The following is a 14,378-nucleotide window of genomic DNA, read 5'->3' as shown; positions in this document are numbered from 1 at the left end:
CTTACAATCATTTAGTCAGTTTGCAATCGTTCAGTTAATTTTTCAGTTTTTAGAAATGAGTCCATGCCCAATGGAAGGAAATCTACTGGTCTGCATGTTCTCATCACCTTGCCAACAAGGCATTATCCCCAGTTGGAGCCAATGTTGTCACTCACTACATTGTCGGTTTCAAATTGGTCAAGGTTTCCCAAGAGAAATGAATTTTGAAGTCACCTTCCTAGGCCACAAAATATTTCAGAGCCAAGTCAGTCCCACTCCATTACATAATGCTCGTGAAAATCTTTCCAACGATATATAGAAGTCCCAAAATGGACTTCTGGATAAGAAGATATGGCATGTTGAAGATCAGGAGTTTTGTTGCCCTAAAATGAAGGAAAAGAGCTCATCAGAGGACCCCGGGAATAACAAGTCAAGAATATTGGGCACCCCATGGTCCTGCAATCCCGCATCCCACATCATCACAGTCCAACACATCGGCAGGCCCCGCGAGTTCATAGGATTATCGGCTATTGACGGCAGGCAAATCCCGCACCCTGTAGTCCCACAGTGTTGCATGGCCCCCGCAATACCTGATGGGACATCTTTCAGAAATTGCAAGGGGGAATCGCCGATATAATGTGAAATTGCTGGGGAAGGTCGAAATAGTTTAACAAAGGAAATGCATGCAAAGACAGGGGAACGCAGACCCTTTCTCTCTCCTCTAGGTTGCAGTATGGTTTATCGAAGGTCGGGGGCCCCGGGCACAACGAATTCCACAGATCAGCCATGCCAAATTCCCGCATCCCGCAATATCGCAATCCCGCGAGATTGGAAAATCGACAATCAGTATGACATTAGATCATCGAGAAGGGGCCGATTCTATTTAACAAAGGAATTCACGAAGGACCAAGGTCGGGCATGCCATTTTTTCTCTACTCCAGAGGGTCACGTGGAGGGATATGATTGGACCTTATAGCTGACATGGCAATTGATGTCATCAATGATGTGGCAGTGATGACGTCACCCCCCGCAGATAAACGGTCAGTGGTCACACAGGTTAAAGTGCTCTTACACCAAAGTTCCTTCCACACTTGCGATTGCAATAAGTGGGGATCCTCCCAGATGTGATATATTATGTGATTGGGCCTGTAAAGCTCCCGCATCTAGACAGTCAGCCACGCTGAGAAATAAGGTAAAAGGTCCTCCTTCTCCGGGGTTGTGATTGTGATATCTTTAGTGGGCCCGATCCCGCTAATCGACGATCACAAGTTAGAAAGAGAGACGCCAAATGGTGAAGTGTATCAAGTGTCGGGATGCAATATTATGTGTAACAAATAAAAATCCCCCCCAGACAAGAGCCCGAAGGCCTTAGCATTGGAGGGATAAGACCTTGGTTATAGCCCTCAGTCATATGATAAGAAAAACAGAAAGGCGCTAAACTAAAGGGGGGCCAAGGAGCATCAGAGCCCATCATTCTGCAGTGCTTTCAAGAGTAAAAGTCTCACTGCCTTGCAACCCCCATAGCATGGTACGTGGCTCTTAAGGCGGATGGGTTGGCAGTTGTGTCATTAAAGTAAGTATGACGCAGAGTGTTGAGGACAATATGGGGGGCTTAGTAAGATTTAATGGCTCGTCATGGAGCCTCACTCCTCTACACAACGAAGGACCACCGAAACAAGCACTTACAATTGACCCACTCCATACTCTGCAGAACAAGGCGTTCGAATAGTAAAGGTAGAAGAAACAGGGTCAGTTGAGCAGCAGAGGAGGCCATACCATGAGCAAATTACAGCCCGAGGAAGAGGCGATCACAGGATGGGCACATAGATTTTTCATTTAATTTTTTGTCTGGTTGTTTACTTATTTTTGTCAAGTAACATGCCTTCCTTCAATGTGGCCATTAATTCTGTAATAATTTTGGGCCACAGAGCCATCTCGGCCGAGACAGCTAGTTAACCTGACAACTCAGACTCAACTGAAGATATTTGTTGTAATGAATGCTCTTGCTCCCCTCTCCAAATAAATAAGGGTAAGCAAGACTTCACAATGGTTTCAGAAATTCTAAAGAAAACTCTACATGTAATTTTCAAACTGTATAGCTTCAAAATACATATGTTTCATAATATGAAGAAATGGTGGTGACCGCCCCTTCAAGTATTACAGTATGTTATCCCTCTATTAAAACCCATTATGTTCATGTTTCTACTCTGAATTCATGCAATCACAACTATTAAAATATTTCAAAACTTCCTCATAGATTCGCTTGTCTCAAAATGTTATGCATGTGCCTATAAGTTCCTCACAGATTCATTTGTATCAACATTTTTAAATGCTAGTGCTTGTATGGATTATTGAGATTATGTCTTTAAAAGTTTCTCTTCATGAATCATAACACACAACCTCTCTTCTGCCCATTATATCTACTTCTAACTCAAGTAAGAATAGCAATTCTTAAAGCTGCAATCTCTGTGTGTTAAGCATAGAATTCTTGTTGTTGTAAGCTCCATATGATGAGTTACTCCTTCTCCTTATCCTCTATCATTGCTCTACAATTTTTTTTTAAACTGTAAGTCCTTGAACTACTCGGCCTCCACTATTTTATGCATATTTTTGAGATTTGTACATGGGAAGAAGTACCAAGAGATTCATGTCTTACTCTTTTAGAGGAATGAACCAACCCATTATATATACATATAGAATATAAGTGCGGTCTCCTTTTACTGAGAATCATTTGAGACACTCCTGATTTAGATGTGCCCAGGCACTGGTTTTGTAAGCAATTTGAGGCTTTCTCTGGGAGTGACAACACATCACATGCATTATCTCGGAGGCATGGCGAGCAAGCAGGGATCATAAATTTGAGAAATCAATGAATAACTAGAACCTGCAAAGAGGCTAGAGTAACAACACTTGTAATACATAGGTAGGCCTTGAAACAACAACCTTCACCACATAAATGACATTGAAATGCACCCAGAGAAAATCCACTAATATCCAACTCCCTGAAGAACACAAGTCCTCCCCCCTTGAAAGCTATAACGACCTAGGAGTTTAGAAAGATACAAAGCCATAGAAAAATCCAACACCAAGACATACCACACCTCTTCCTTGTTAAAATAAACCAAGAAGACAATGATATATGAGAGAGTTTAGACAAACCAAACTTGTAAAGCCCCCGAGTTAGATCAGAAATGCACATAACCTTCACAAGCTTAAATAGACTAAACCAAAGCCCAATTTTCCTTAATTCATACCCTATCCCAAACACATTAAACTCAAGAAATGAATTGCAAGAGACAGAGTTAAAAGGCCAAGAAAAATAACAAGCAGATCAAGAAAAGTTGTGAGGAATGAAACTTGTGTAACTAAGCCTGTGTTAATGATGGATATCACTTGTCGAGCTAGACCCCCATTCTAAGAACAAATTCTCCTCTCGCTAGTAGAATAAATTCCCTAGCCACCTCCACTTCTCAAGCTCCAAGCAAAAATCACACCCCTCAATAGTAATGTCATGCTCGTAGACAGACCAAGATATCTCAACACAAGAACCTAATGAAGGGTCTAGCCACAAGAAGGTCTACTCCTTGACCTCTCGCCTACCCCAACCTCAAGCTCTTACCACCAAAACTAATGCCAATTCCATCAACCACTAGCTTATATTTATTGTCATCTATGTGGTTGCATGTTGATGCATGCCGAGGATGGGTGTGCCCCTTGCAATTTAATGCACTTTAGGTGGGAAGAGTGGCGGGCTTGTCCCCGAATATCCCATCTTGAAGTTCATTCTCACACCATTGAGGATATAATTTTTACTTTATTATTTAATAAATAATATTTTATTTTATTATTTTGTTTATATTAGTTAGTTTAATTTTTTTAATATATATATATATATATATATATATAGATAACATAAAATAATTTTTAAATTTTTATTTTTAAGTACTTATTTAAATATATAGAAAGTAAAGATATATGGTAGAAAAAGAATAAATGGTTAATTTAAATACTTAAAAGATAAATATACAAATATAAATGTTTAGAGAGATCCTCTATTCTTACACATCTCTTTTATTTTAAGCAATACATTAATAAAAATATTTGAATCATCTCTCTCTAAGCATGGAAGGAATTCTCATATATCTGACATTGAAATATTTTACTCAACATGTTTATTGAAATATTTTATTTATGATCAACAGTGTCCATATTATTATTTTGAATTATTAATATATTTTTAAATACACTTCTTTGTTGGGAAGTAGAAAGAATCATGAATTACATATCTCTTTATAGATTTTTTTGTTATTACTATTTATAACTTTGTTATTGTAATTATTATTTTAATATTTTTAAATGTATGGTTATTGGACAACATCTCCATATTGGATTGTAGAGCAGCTCTATGCACTTAGTTTTTTTGGCCTATTTTAAGATTAGTCTAAATTTATTGACCTCATATTTATCAAATTTAGAAATAGATCAAATCTCTTGAGATGCAAAACCTCAAACAAATTAATAGATTAAGATTAACTTAAAAAAACTCACGTCATTATAACATCTTCCCTAATAACTTTTATCTCTTTTTTAATAAATCCTATTCTTTTAAACAACTTAAATCAATATTTCTATTTTTATTTTTATTTTTCAATCTATATATATGAACACAAAATCTTCCCTCTTTCATAAAATATAAATGAAATAACATTTTTACACTTTTTCCCAAATATTACAAGGTGTCTCATAAATGCCTTCCTTACCTGAATCTTCCCTCATCCCCTAACTTATAGATCAAATAACCTTTTTACTCTTTTCCATAGATTTCTTGAAACCTCTAAATCCTCATTTACATCTAATATTTATTTAACTTTTTTTTTTTATAGATTCTAGAAAGTATTTAATTATGCAAATAAATATGTTTATATGAAATAGGTTTCTAAAATTTTTGTTTTCTTAATTAAAAATGAAAATGAAAATAAATTAATTAAATGAATAAATAAAATTTAATAAAATATATATATAATTTTTGGTGGTCTTTACAAATAAAAAGATCAAATTAAACTTTAATCTTAATCGTTAATTAAAACTTCCCTTATTAATTTATTTCAACAATAATGCATATACTTTAAAATAATAAGACCAATTTTTTTCAACAATAACACACATACTTAAAAATAATAAGATTAAATAGTAAGACCAAAAAAATGGATACAAAATTTTAATTTTCATAAAATTTATTTCTTGAAAAATTAAACAACAATATAAATTCCTTTTTATGAAATTTCCACAATATCCAATTTTTAATGTATAGAGATCGGTAACCGACAGAAATGTCATTGTCACATGTCACCGTCAACTAATTTTTTAAGGTTATCTTAATATTTACGGAGATTCGACTCCGATGTCTTTTGAAAAGCAGTAATATTTTTATTTTTTATTCGTTTTAGAGTCGCTATCGTTCCAGAATACATGATACCATCGATGCACGATGTGATCCTGCACCTTACGCCTCATGTGATCGTGCAGCTTCCCTTCAACGAATGTTAGGGAAAGAGGAGCTTCCTGCGGGCAATGTTTAGGCGTTGTGAAGATGGCAGCTGTGGAAGGGTGCTCGGCTTGGGGAGGGTGGTATGATTTGCCAGAGGATATCAGGGAACAGATATTGGCGGTGCTCCCAGTTGATTGCCTATGTAGATCTCGTAGCGTTTGTAAGGAGTGGAACACCCTGTTCTTATCTACTAAATTCATAACCACTAGATGGGCTCAACTGCCTCCAAATAAAGAGCCATGGTTGTTTCTGTGCACACTCAATTCCCAAATGGACGGTTGTTCAATTGAATCTTCTGCATATTGCTTCTTCACACGGACATGGAACACCTGCATCTCCCTCTCCTTCCTTTCACAGGGAGACAAAAAGGCCAAGTGTGGAGCTTATTTCTCCGGATCGGCCCAAGGCCTGTTCTTACTGGATATTCCTGATGGAAAATATGCTGTCTGCAATCCTCTCACTGGAAAATTCTTGAAACTTCCGCCGATGTCATCAATAAAGATCCTTATGACCAAAGGCATTGTGGCCTGGAATGTGGACAATCAAGAAACCTACAAAGTTGTGGTTGTGGGGTTGTCCCGCCAGAGTAATGTCCGCATAGTGGAAATCTATGACTCGTTTCAGAAGTCCTGGGTAATCGCCGGACACTTGCCGGAAAATTTGGACGATTTCGGACTATCACGGGGAATTGTTTTCTCCAATGGTTTTTTCTACTACACAACCCTCCATCGCGCGGGCGGTATGGGCGTTTTGGGTTTCAGCATAAGGGAAGGTACTTCCATTTTCACAGCGTTGCCAGAGTTAGGTAATGGCAACACCATGTGGACTAAGCTGCTCACCTGCGGGTCGCGGATTCTACTTGCCGGTGGTAGAGGCCAAAAGAGGGGCTCCTCTCTGTACACTGTTAGGAAGATCATTGATCTCATCTTGTGGGAGTTTGACAGCGACTCAAAGTCGTCGTCGTCCTCTTGGAAGGAGATTGCGAGGATGCCTTCATCATTGTGCCAAGTTTTTGAGAGGAATTCATATTTTGATTCGTTTGAGTGCGTAGGTGTGGGGGATTGCATGTGCTTCACCTCTGGCAGATGTATGGATATAGCAGTTTATAGTTTAAGCGAGGAGACCTGGAGTTGGCTTCCAACGCCCACAACTATACATAAATTTTATGGGTACCCGCGTATTATGACCTTTAAACCCAGGCCCGATATGAAGGTGGGGTGAAGCCTAACTGGCCCTTTAACATTCATTTTGTTTTGTCTGTTATTAATTTTGTAAGAGGTTAATGGAGTATCGTATTGTATGGCCATGCTTGGCATCTGAGGATAAGGGTTTTTATTCCACTCTTGGTGCTTGGCATCTGAGGATAAGGGTTTTTATTCCACTCTTGGTGCTTCACCTCTGGCAGATGTATGGATATAGCCGTTTACTGTTTAAGCGAGGAGACCTGGAGTTGGCTTCCAACGCCCACAACTATAGATAAACGGTATGGGTACCCTCGTGTTATGACCTTTAAACCTAGGCCCGATATGCAGGTCGCGTGAGGCCTAGCCTGGCCCTTTATAATGGTTTTGTGCTACTTTAACATAGAACTTGTCTGTCAGTGATTTTGTATGAGTTTAATGGAGTATCGTACTGTATGACGGTGCTTGGCCTCTGAGTTGGCATCTCGTATAAGGGTTTTTATTTCATTCTGGTTATTTAAATTATGGCCATGCTGGATAAGCATAATGCCACTAAGTTAATGATTAGCTTAGTGGTCTTTTCTTATTTATGGAATATTATGTTTTCTTAATTTAACCAAAAAAAGTTTGATAAAAAATAATATAAATGAATGATTGATTTAAGGAGTTGTCTTTAGTGCAATTATTTGGAGATAGATCTGGTGGGAAAAATTGAGGTTAAATTTTGATTTGTATTATTTAAAATGGTTTTTTCACTGCATATTTGGATTCAACACCCTGAAAAACCCCTGAGATGCTTTGATTTTGCAGAAATTAGCTATCAAACTTACGATTTCAATAAATTGCTGCCGGATTTTGACCGGAAAAACCCACCGGAAAAGCTTCAAAAAAGTCTCTTTAAAGACAACTCCCAATTAATTAGTAAACAAAATGCCATTAAAACTAGAAGATAAAGAGAAAACACTTATATTATGCCAATTTGAGAGATTTTATAAGCTTTCCAACATAGATTACCTCTTAATATTTGAAAATGGCCTTTTATGGTGTAAAATGAATGTTGTTTTGGATTTTAATGGTTATAAAACTGTAATCATAATTCTATAAATTTATTGCAAGAATATTCTATTAATTGTAATCATAATTTTATAAATGTATTGCATAAATATTATGCTCATTATTATAGAGTAGTCTGAGATGTTTGATATTTTGGAAAGTGAAAATCACTTACTATATATAGTAATTGTTGTACCCTTTTATGAATTTCATTATAAATGCCAATCAATCAAGAGATAGTTACACCCAATATGGAAATGAACATTCCTATCCATAGAGTGATAAAAAACAAAATGATACAAATGTTTGAGTTTGAATTGGGGGAAGAATGTAAATGGATTTGAATGAGAACCAAGAGAGCTATATCAATTGCAAGAAATCTTGAATCCCAAATAAAGTTGGCATATTCAAATAGGGTGTGGATAAATTCCAATCATTCAAGTAGGAAAATACCTCAAACACTAGTCTTACCAATACAAATACATATGCATGTTTAACCGAAAGACCAAATGAGGGTCTTCTGGTCAATAATTGCCAAGGATAGAGACCAAAAAGGCTCTGAGGGTCTTCTGGTCAATAATTGCCAAGGATAGAGACCAAAAAGAGAGAGTATGATACTATGGATACTCTTGTCATGTCAATAATGCAATTTTTGAGACCCCTCTTTAAGTAAGACCCAAAATTCTACTTACACCCTTTGACAACATCTGGTAACACTTTCACTGTTATCATGGAAGAGTAACATTTTATTGCTACTCTTTCCTATACAACATCTGGTGAAATCGCTAATTTAACACTCTTTAAAAAATAAAAATAAACAAATTACTTATACATCATAAAAATACCACTTCCCATATATTTAGGACATATTTATCACCACAACAAACAAATTACTTATACATCATAAAAATACCACTTCCCATATATTTAGGATATATTTATCACCACAACACCAGCGAAAACACTAAGAATTATGTTTCCCATATATTTAGGATATATTTATCACCACAACACCAGCTAAAACACTAAGAATTATGTGTGAGAGATGTGACATTGCCTTGATTGTTAATTTTAAATCTTAATAGCTTAAGAAATCTCAGAAGTTCCTAAATTATATCTAAGTAATCAAAATAACAATTAATTTTGTTGACGGACATTATTTCAGTTTCATTAGAACTTTTAAGAGATTTGACATTGCTTTGATTGTTAATTTTAAAGCTTAATAGCTTAAGAAATCTCAAAAGTTACTAAATTACATCTAAGTAATCGAAATAACGATTAATTTTGTTGCCGGACATTAATTCAGTGTCATAAAAACTTTTATTATGCATAAGCATATGTCACTCCTTATGAAGTGACATATATGATTCAAAACTTTTATTATGCATAAGTATATGTCACTCCTTATATTAACTATATTTTAAATGGGGGTAGTTAGTTCCCTGAAGAAGCATTTATTAGGTCATTATGTACAATATATTACAAGTATCCAGGCTGATAAACATCACATCCATCATCCATCATACATCATTGACCATATAACAACTGCGATCATACAAATCGCTGCAGAGCAGCTCACGATAGGGAATCGAAACCGGGCGGGGCGCGCATAAGCCGGCAGCCCCGCCGTTCAACCATGCACCCATGTGCACTCCTTATATTAACTATATATTAACTATATATTAATATATATAGTTAATATAAAATTAGGAAGATTAGTATCCGCTTTGGAAAAGATTGGTTTTAAAAATTCTTCAACGCTTGAGAATGAAGAAACGAGGATTTCGTGGATACTCCACTCCAGCCGAATTGACTAGATTTAATCTTAAGTCAGTTGTATTCTTGTCTCCAGACCTTAGTGGCTGGTTATAAGACATTGTTTTCTGCAAATACAATGACACTTTGGCCTCAATAATATCTTTGCAGAGAGCATGCAACGTATTACGATTTTTGTGTTCCATATTTTTTTGTGAAAGCAGTGACAATTTTTAAACACCGTCCAAGTTGCTCTTTGGGTGTTTTATTTCTTTTGATGTGATAATCAAATTTTTAGTTTTAATGTAGGATGATTGGAAATCATTATTGTATGAATTAGGAGTGTTTAAATTGTGTTTTTGAAAATGGAAATGGATTTAACACCATCAAAAATTCCTGAAACACTCAAAATCTTGAAATTTAACAACTGTATCCTACAAAAATTCCTACAAGAATTTTCATGATTTTTATGGAAAAAAAATCTGGTTAAACCGATAATCGTTATCAATTTTGTGTCACTGGTTTAAAAAAGACTCACTATTAGTGTGTGTGCATTTACTTCATGTACACGTAATAATGATGTTTGTCAAAGTAAAGCTTTGAATACGATACATAGTTTTTATATTGTCATTCATTTTGAAAATATAAGAATAAGCAAAACTTGCCAATTTTTGGACACTGATGGGACATTCGTCTGGATGGTCATACATGGCATAATGTCCATATTTGGACAATCCCATCGGAATTTCATCACAGCTTCGTCGACCGGAAAATATACGACCCCTGTCCTGTACTCAGATGATCTATACGATGCTCATTAATGCAATGACCACCAACAAACAGTAATGGAACTCGGTGAGCCAAGCCAGTTTTGAATATGAATTTGAGCGCGCTCATCACTGAAACTTTCAGAGTCTTTTTATTTATTCCAATCTAATAATTTGAATTTGAACAAGAACGATTCACCGTCACTCCATTCATCAGGTTTTTGGGAAAGGCAAGTGTGGGAACTTAAGCATGAATGTTGGAAAAATATTAATTCCAACCACCCTCTGCATTGATTGTCGTAAGTAGGAAGTCTTCTCAAGAGTTTAGGAGATGGTATCGAGACTTCAGACAGCATTCCAAAGAACCACTGTCATCGACATCCAGAATCGAGAAGCTTCATCGCAATGTATAAAATGCTTTCTCTTCCAATTTAAATTTGAAGTTCGTGATGTTATCTATGTTTTCTGATATGGTATCAGAGCCAAAGGAAGGCTTGGTGGTGTAAGCTGGAGCGGCTGGACAGAGAAGTTCAGTGGAGCATTATTGGAAGAGCGTTGGTTGAATTGTGAGACAATGATTTGGTCTATTGGAGTGGGTTAGATACATGTTGAAGAATTTGTTCAGTGAGGCAGCAGCAACAAAGGCCCATCCTAGAGTTGTTCACTGCGGTGGTGGGAAGGCAAAGCCTAAAGCTATTTGTTGGGTGCTATTGTTGTGAGGCATCAATAGGATTATGTTGTGAACACAAAAAGAGAGCACGGTAATGACTGCGAGAAGAGTTGTGTAAGGGAGTTGTCCAAACGTCGATTTTTCATAAAAAGTTGTTCCAGTCATGCTTAGAGGATTTAGTTCAGCGTGCAAGCATTTGCTGTGTTGAGCCGACTGTGGTGTTGTTTTTTGGTGCGGCCCGTGTGACTGGCTGCTAAGAGTAAGATGAGGAGTAAGCCAACGTGGTGCTTTATTTTTTTCTGATTTTGTCGAACTATTCTGCTAGCGTTTTAGATCAGATCCAGTGGGATGTCGGTCCCAAATCTCGGTTCATTGTCTGGTTGTGGGCTCGAGTCGAGTCTCATATCAAGTCCTTGGTAGCTTCTACAGCGTGTTAGGTGAAATTTGGAGATCAGTTTTTTCCAGCTTTTAAATAAATAAAAAAGCAGGGATCGTGAGAAAAGGGGATCATTAAAGGCAGTAGAAATCACTGTCAGGGAGAAGTGAATCTCTGCATTGTTCCATTGTTGTGAGGCTGCGTGATCTGGAGAGGGTCGAAGAAGGCATGGAGGAGTTGTTGTGGAGTCAAGCGAATTGTCATTATTGTGGAGTGAAGACGTGTTGTGCGTGTGTGGAGCTGAGGGCCGTTGTGAGAGCTGTTGGAAAGCATTGGAAACTGTCTCATTGAGCACTGAGCCGAGGTCACGGTCATGACTGCTGTAAGAGCTGCGAACTTGCAAAATCGTTGAGCAGTTGTTAAGTGAAAGGTGAGGAGCATCGGAGGAGGGACTGTAAAGATTTTGTATTGCAAAGCCTTTGGTCCTGCCCGGGTGCTATCGCATGCATCTGTAGGTAAATTGAGAGAAGTCGTGCAATAATTCCCCATTTCTTAATTATTCCAAAGCGTTTGTTTCCCACGTGGAATAATCCCTTTTCAAAGTAATGTAACTTGTTTTCAAAGTAATGAAACTTGTGGTATAACGTTTTTTGTGACCGTCGTTTAATAAGGTAAATGGTAAAGGTGTTATAAAGTTTGAATTTGTGGAAAATAAATTACACATGGAGAGATAAACTAAGAAAACGTGAAAGGAGTTAAAAAATAAAATAAAAAAATCGTTAATTTGCACAGTGGTTAAAATTAAAATTGTGCTGGTTGAATTTTGGTGTGACTGCTCAGGTCTGAGTTGGCACCTGTCGTGAGCTAGTGTTGTCTAGCTGTTGTAGAATTCTGATTAAACTGGAAGGGCATTCACAGACAAAGTCGTGAAGCTTTGAGGTGTCGCTGAGTGTTAGCTCCTATGCTTGTTGAAAGAGTATATGTGTGCTTTGCCCGGCGTATAAATGCATGGAATAATGTTTGATAACAATATTTTTGATGATGTTTTTACAGAGAGTCCATTTGGTAGTTTTTTTTGGGTCGGGTAATATTTTTTTTTTATATTCGATAAACATAATCGTTTTATTGATGACCATGAATATTCGGAAGTGCAATCTATTCCACATGTTCCTGCAATCGCTAAGAGCGGAAATTACTTCTCATGGAACTCAATTGTTAAAAAATTATTGGAAATGCTTCTAATATGGTTGTGACAATGGAGGATAAGACCATGGATGTTGTTTAGAGAACGCACATGTTAAAAGATGAGTGCATTTTCGTGGATGAAGAGGAATTTGGTCGCATACTTTACAAGGCTCCTTCTCATGGAAAGAGGGGAGAGCATCAATAAGATTACCTGGTTTTCATTGTTCGGGATGTTGCTTTGCATCCCAATCCAAAAGAGGTTGTTAAGTACGTAAGCAAAGAGCAAAAGAAGCTCATTATGAAAGCAATAAAGGTGAAGATGAAACTACATCAGCAAATGAACAAGCATGGACCCTTTAGCAAGAAGGCAAAAATGAAATATGTGTTATCAAGTTGTGTGTTGTAGAAAATCCAGACTATGTTGTAAGCCTAACTAAGACTTAGACCAGCAGACATGTCAATTAAGAATATGCTTGTGTCTTATGCATTGTGCTATAGTGTATTTTGTGTGTTTATCTTATGGTTGGACTTAAGGGGAAGTGTTGGAAAAACATTAATTCCAACCACCCACTGCATTGATTGCGTTAGGTAGGAAGAATTCTCGAGAGTTCAGGAGATGGTATCAAAACTTTTCAAGACTTCAGATAGCATCCCGTAGAAGCCACTGTCACCAACAACCAAAATCAAGAAGCTTCATCGTGATGTATAAAATTATTTCTCTACCAATGTAAATTTGAAGTTCGTGGTGTTATCTGTGTTTTCTGATATGGTATCAGAGCCAAAGGAGGGTTCGGTGGATAGAGATGTAAGTTCGGTGGTGTAAACTAGAGCAGTTCGACAAAGAAATTCAGTAGAATGTTGTTGGAAGAGCATTGGTTGAGTTGTGAGACAATGATTTGGGCTATTGGAGTGGGGTAGATACATGCAAAATAATTTTTCCAATGAGGCAGCGACAACAAAGGCCCATCCTGGAGTTGTTCGTTGTGGTGGTGGGAACGCAGAGACTAAAGTTACTTATTGGGTGCCATTGTTGTGAGGCATCGATAGGACTATGTTGTGAACACTTGAGGGTACAGTACTGATTGCGATAAGAGTTGTGTAAGGAAGTTGTGCAAACACTGATTTTTCACAAAAAGTTGTTCCAATCTTGCATAGAGGAGTTAGTTCGGCGTGCAAGAATTTGTTGTGTTGAGCTGACTGTGTTGTTTTTTTTCATGCGGCCTGTGTGAGTGGCTGTTGAGAGTAAGTTGAGGAGTAATCCAGCGTGTTGCTGTTGGATCAGGTGCACAACAAAATTAATTAAACACACAGCAGAATAAATCAACCAGCACATAAGACACAACTTTTAACGTGGTTCACCCAACCAATCTGGGCTACGTCCACCAAACATAGGCATTAGGAGTTTATTAATCAAATTAGGAGATTACATCATGAAATCCTCACACTCTCTTTTCAAATCATCCGAATGACTGCCTGTTATATAGCATAGAGAATCTAACAGCCTCATAACTCCCTCACATCAAATATAGGAGGCATTAACTCCCTCCCAACAACCTGGAGCTAATCTAGGAACTGAATCCCTATTGTTGTCATCCTTCAGAGATTTTTGCCTATTTGACTAAAACAGAAAATCTCAACAATCTCCACCTTGACAACAATTCGCCTGATGCCCTGTTATTATTATTTTATCTTTTCTGCAAGCCAAGAGAAGCCAAACACCAGCGTAGCTTCTCCAACAAAACTGGTTTCGTGAACATGTCTGCACAGTTCTCCTTTGTATGCACCTTTTCAAGAGAAACTCCCCTTTCAGTGATAACCTGTCTTACAAAATGATACTTGATTGGAATATGCTTTGATTTACTGT

At 37.2% G+C, this 14,378-nt stretch overlaps 1 protein-coding gene across 1 annotated transcript; it reads left to right on the top strand.

The window, feature by feature from the left end:
* Window positions 1-5,446: 5,446 nt before the first annotated feature.
* Window positions 5,447-7,303, top strand: LOC149165249 (F-box only protein 6-like). Its single transcript, XM_089431099.1, has one exon. It carries the CDS (start codon window positions 5,570-5,572, stop codon window positions 6,746-6,748), a length of 1,179 nt encoding a protein of 392 aa, XP_089287225.1. The 5' UTR covers window positions 5,447-5,569; the 3' UTR covers window positions 6,749-7,303.
* The last annotated feature ends 7,075 nt before the right edge of the window (window positions 7,304-14,378 follow it).

Source organism: Pinus tabuliformis, chromosome 5_1, assembly GCF_031772625.1.
Source record: "Pinus tabuliformis cultivar Carrire ecotype Pingquan chromosome 5_1, CPIR1, whole genome shotgun sequence".
Taxonomy (NCBI): domain Eukaryota; kingdom Viridiplantae; phylum Streptophyta; class Pinopsida; order Pinales; family Pinaceae; genus Pinus; species Pinus tabuliformis.
The sequence above is the reverse complement of the archived record's forward strand: the minus strand, read 5'-3'. Positions and strand labels throughout refer to the sequence as shown.

Excerpts from the sequence above, each read along its gene's own strand:
- LOC149165249 (XM_089431099.1), top strand. The coding sequence starts at position 5,570 with ATGGCAGCTGTGGAAGGGTGCTCGGCTTGGGGAGGGTGGTATGATTTG.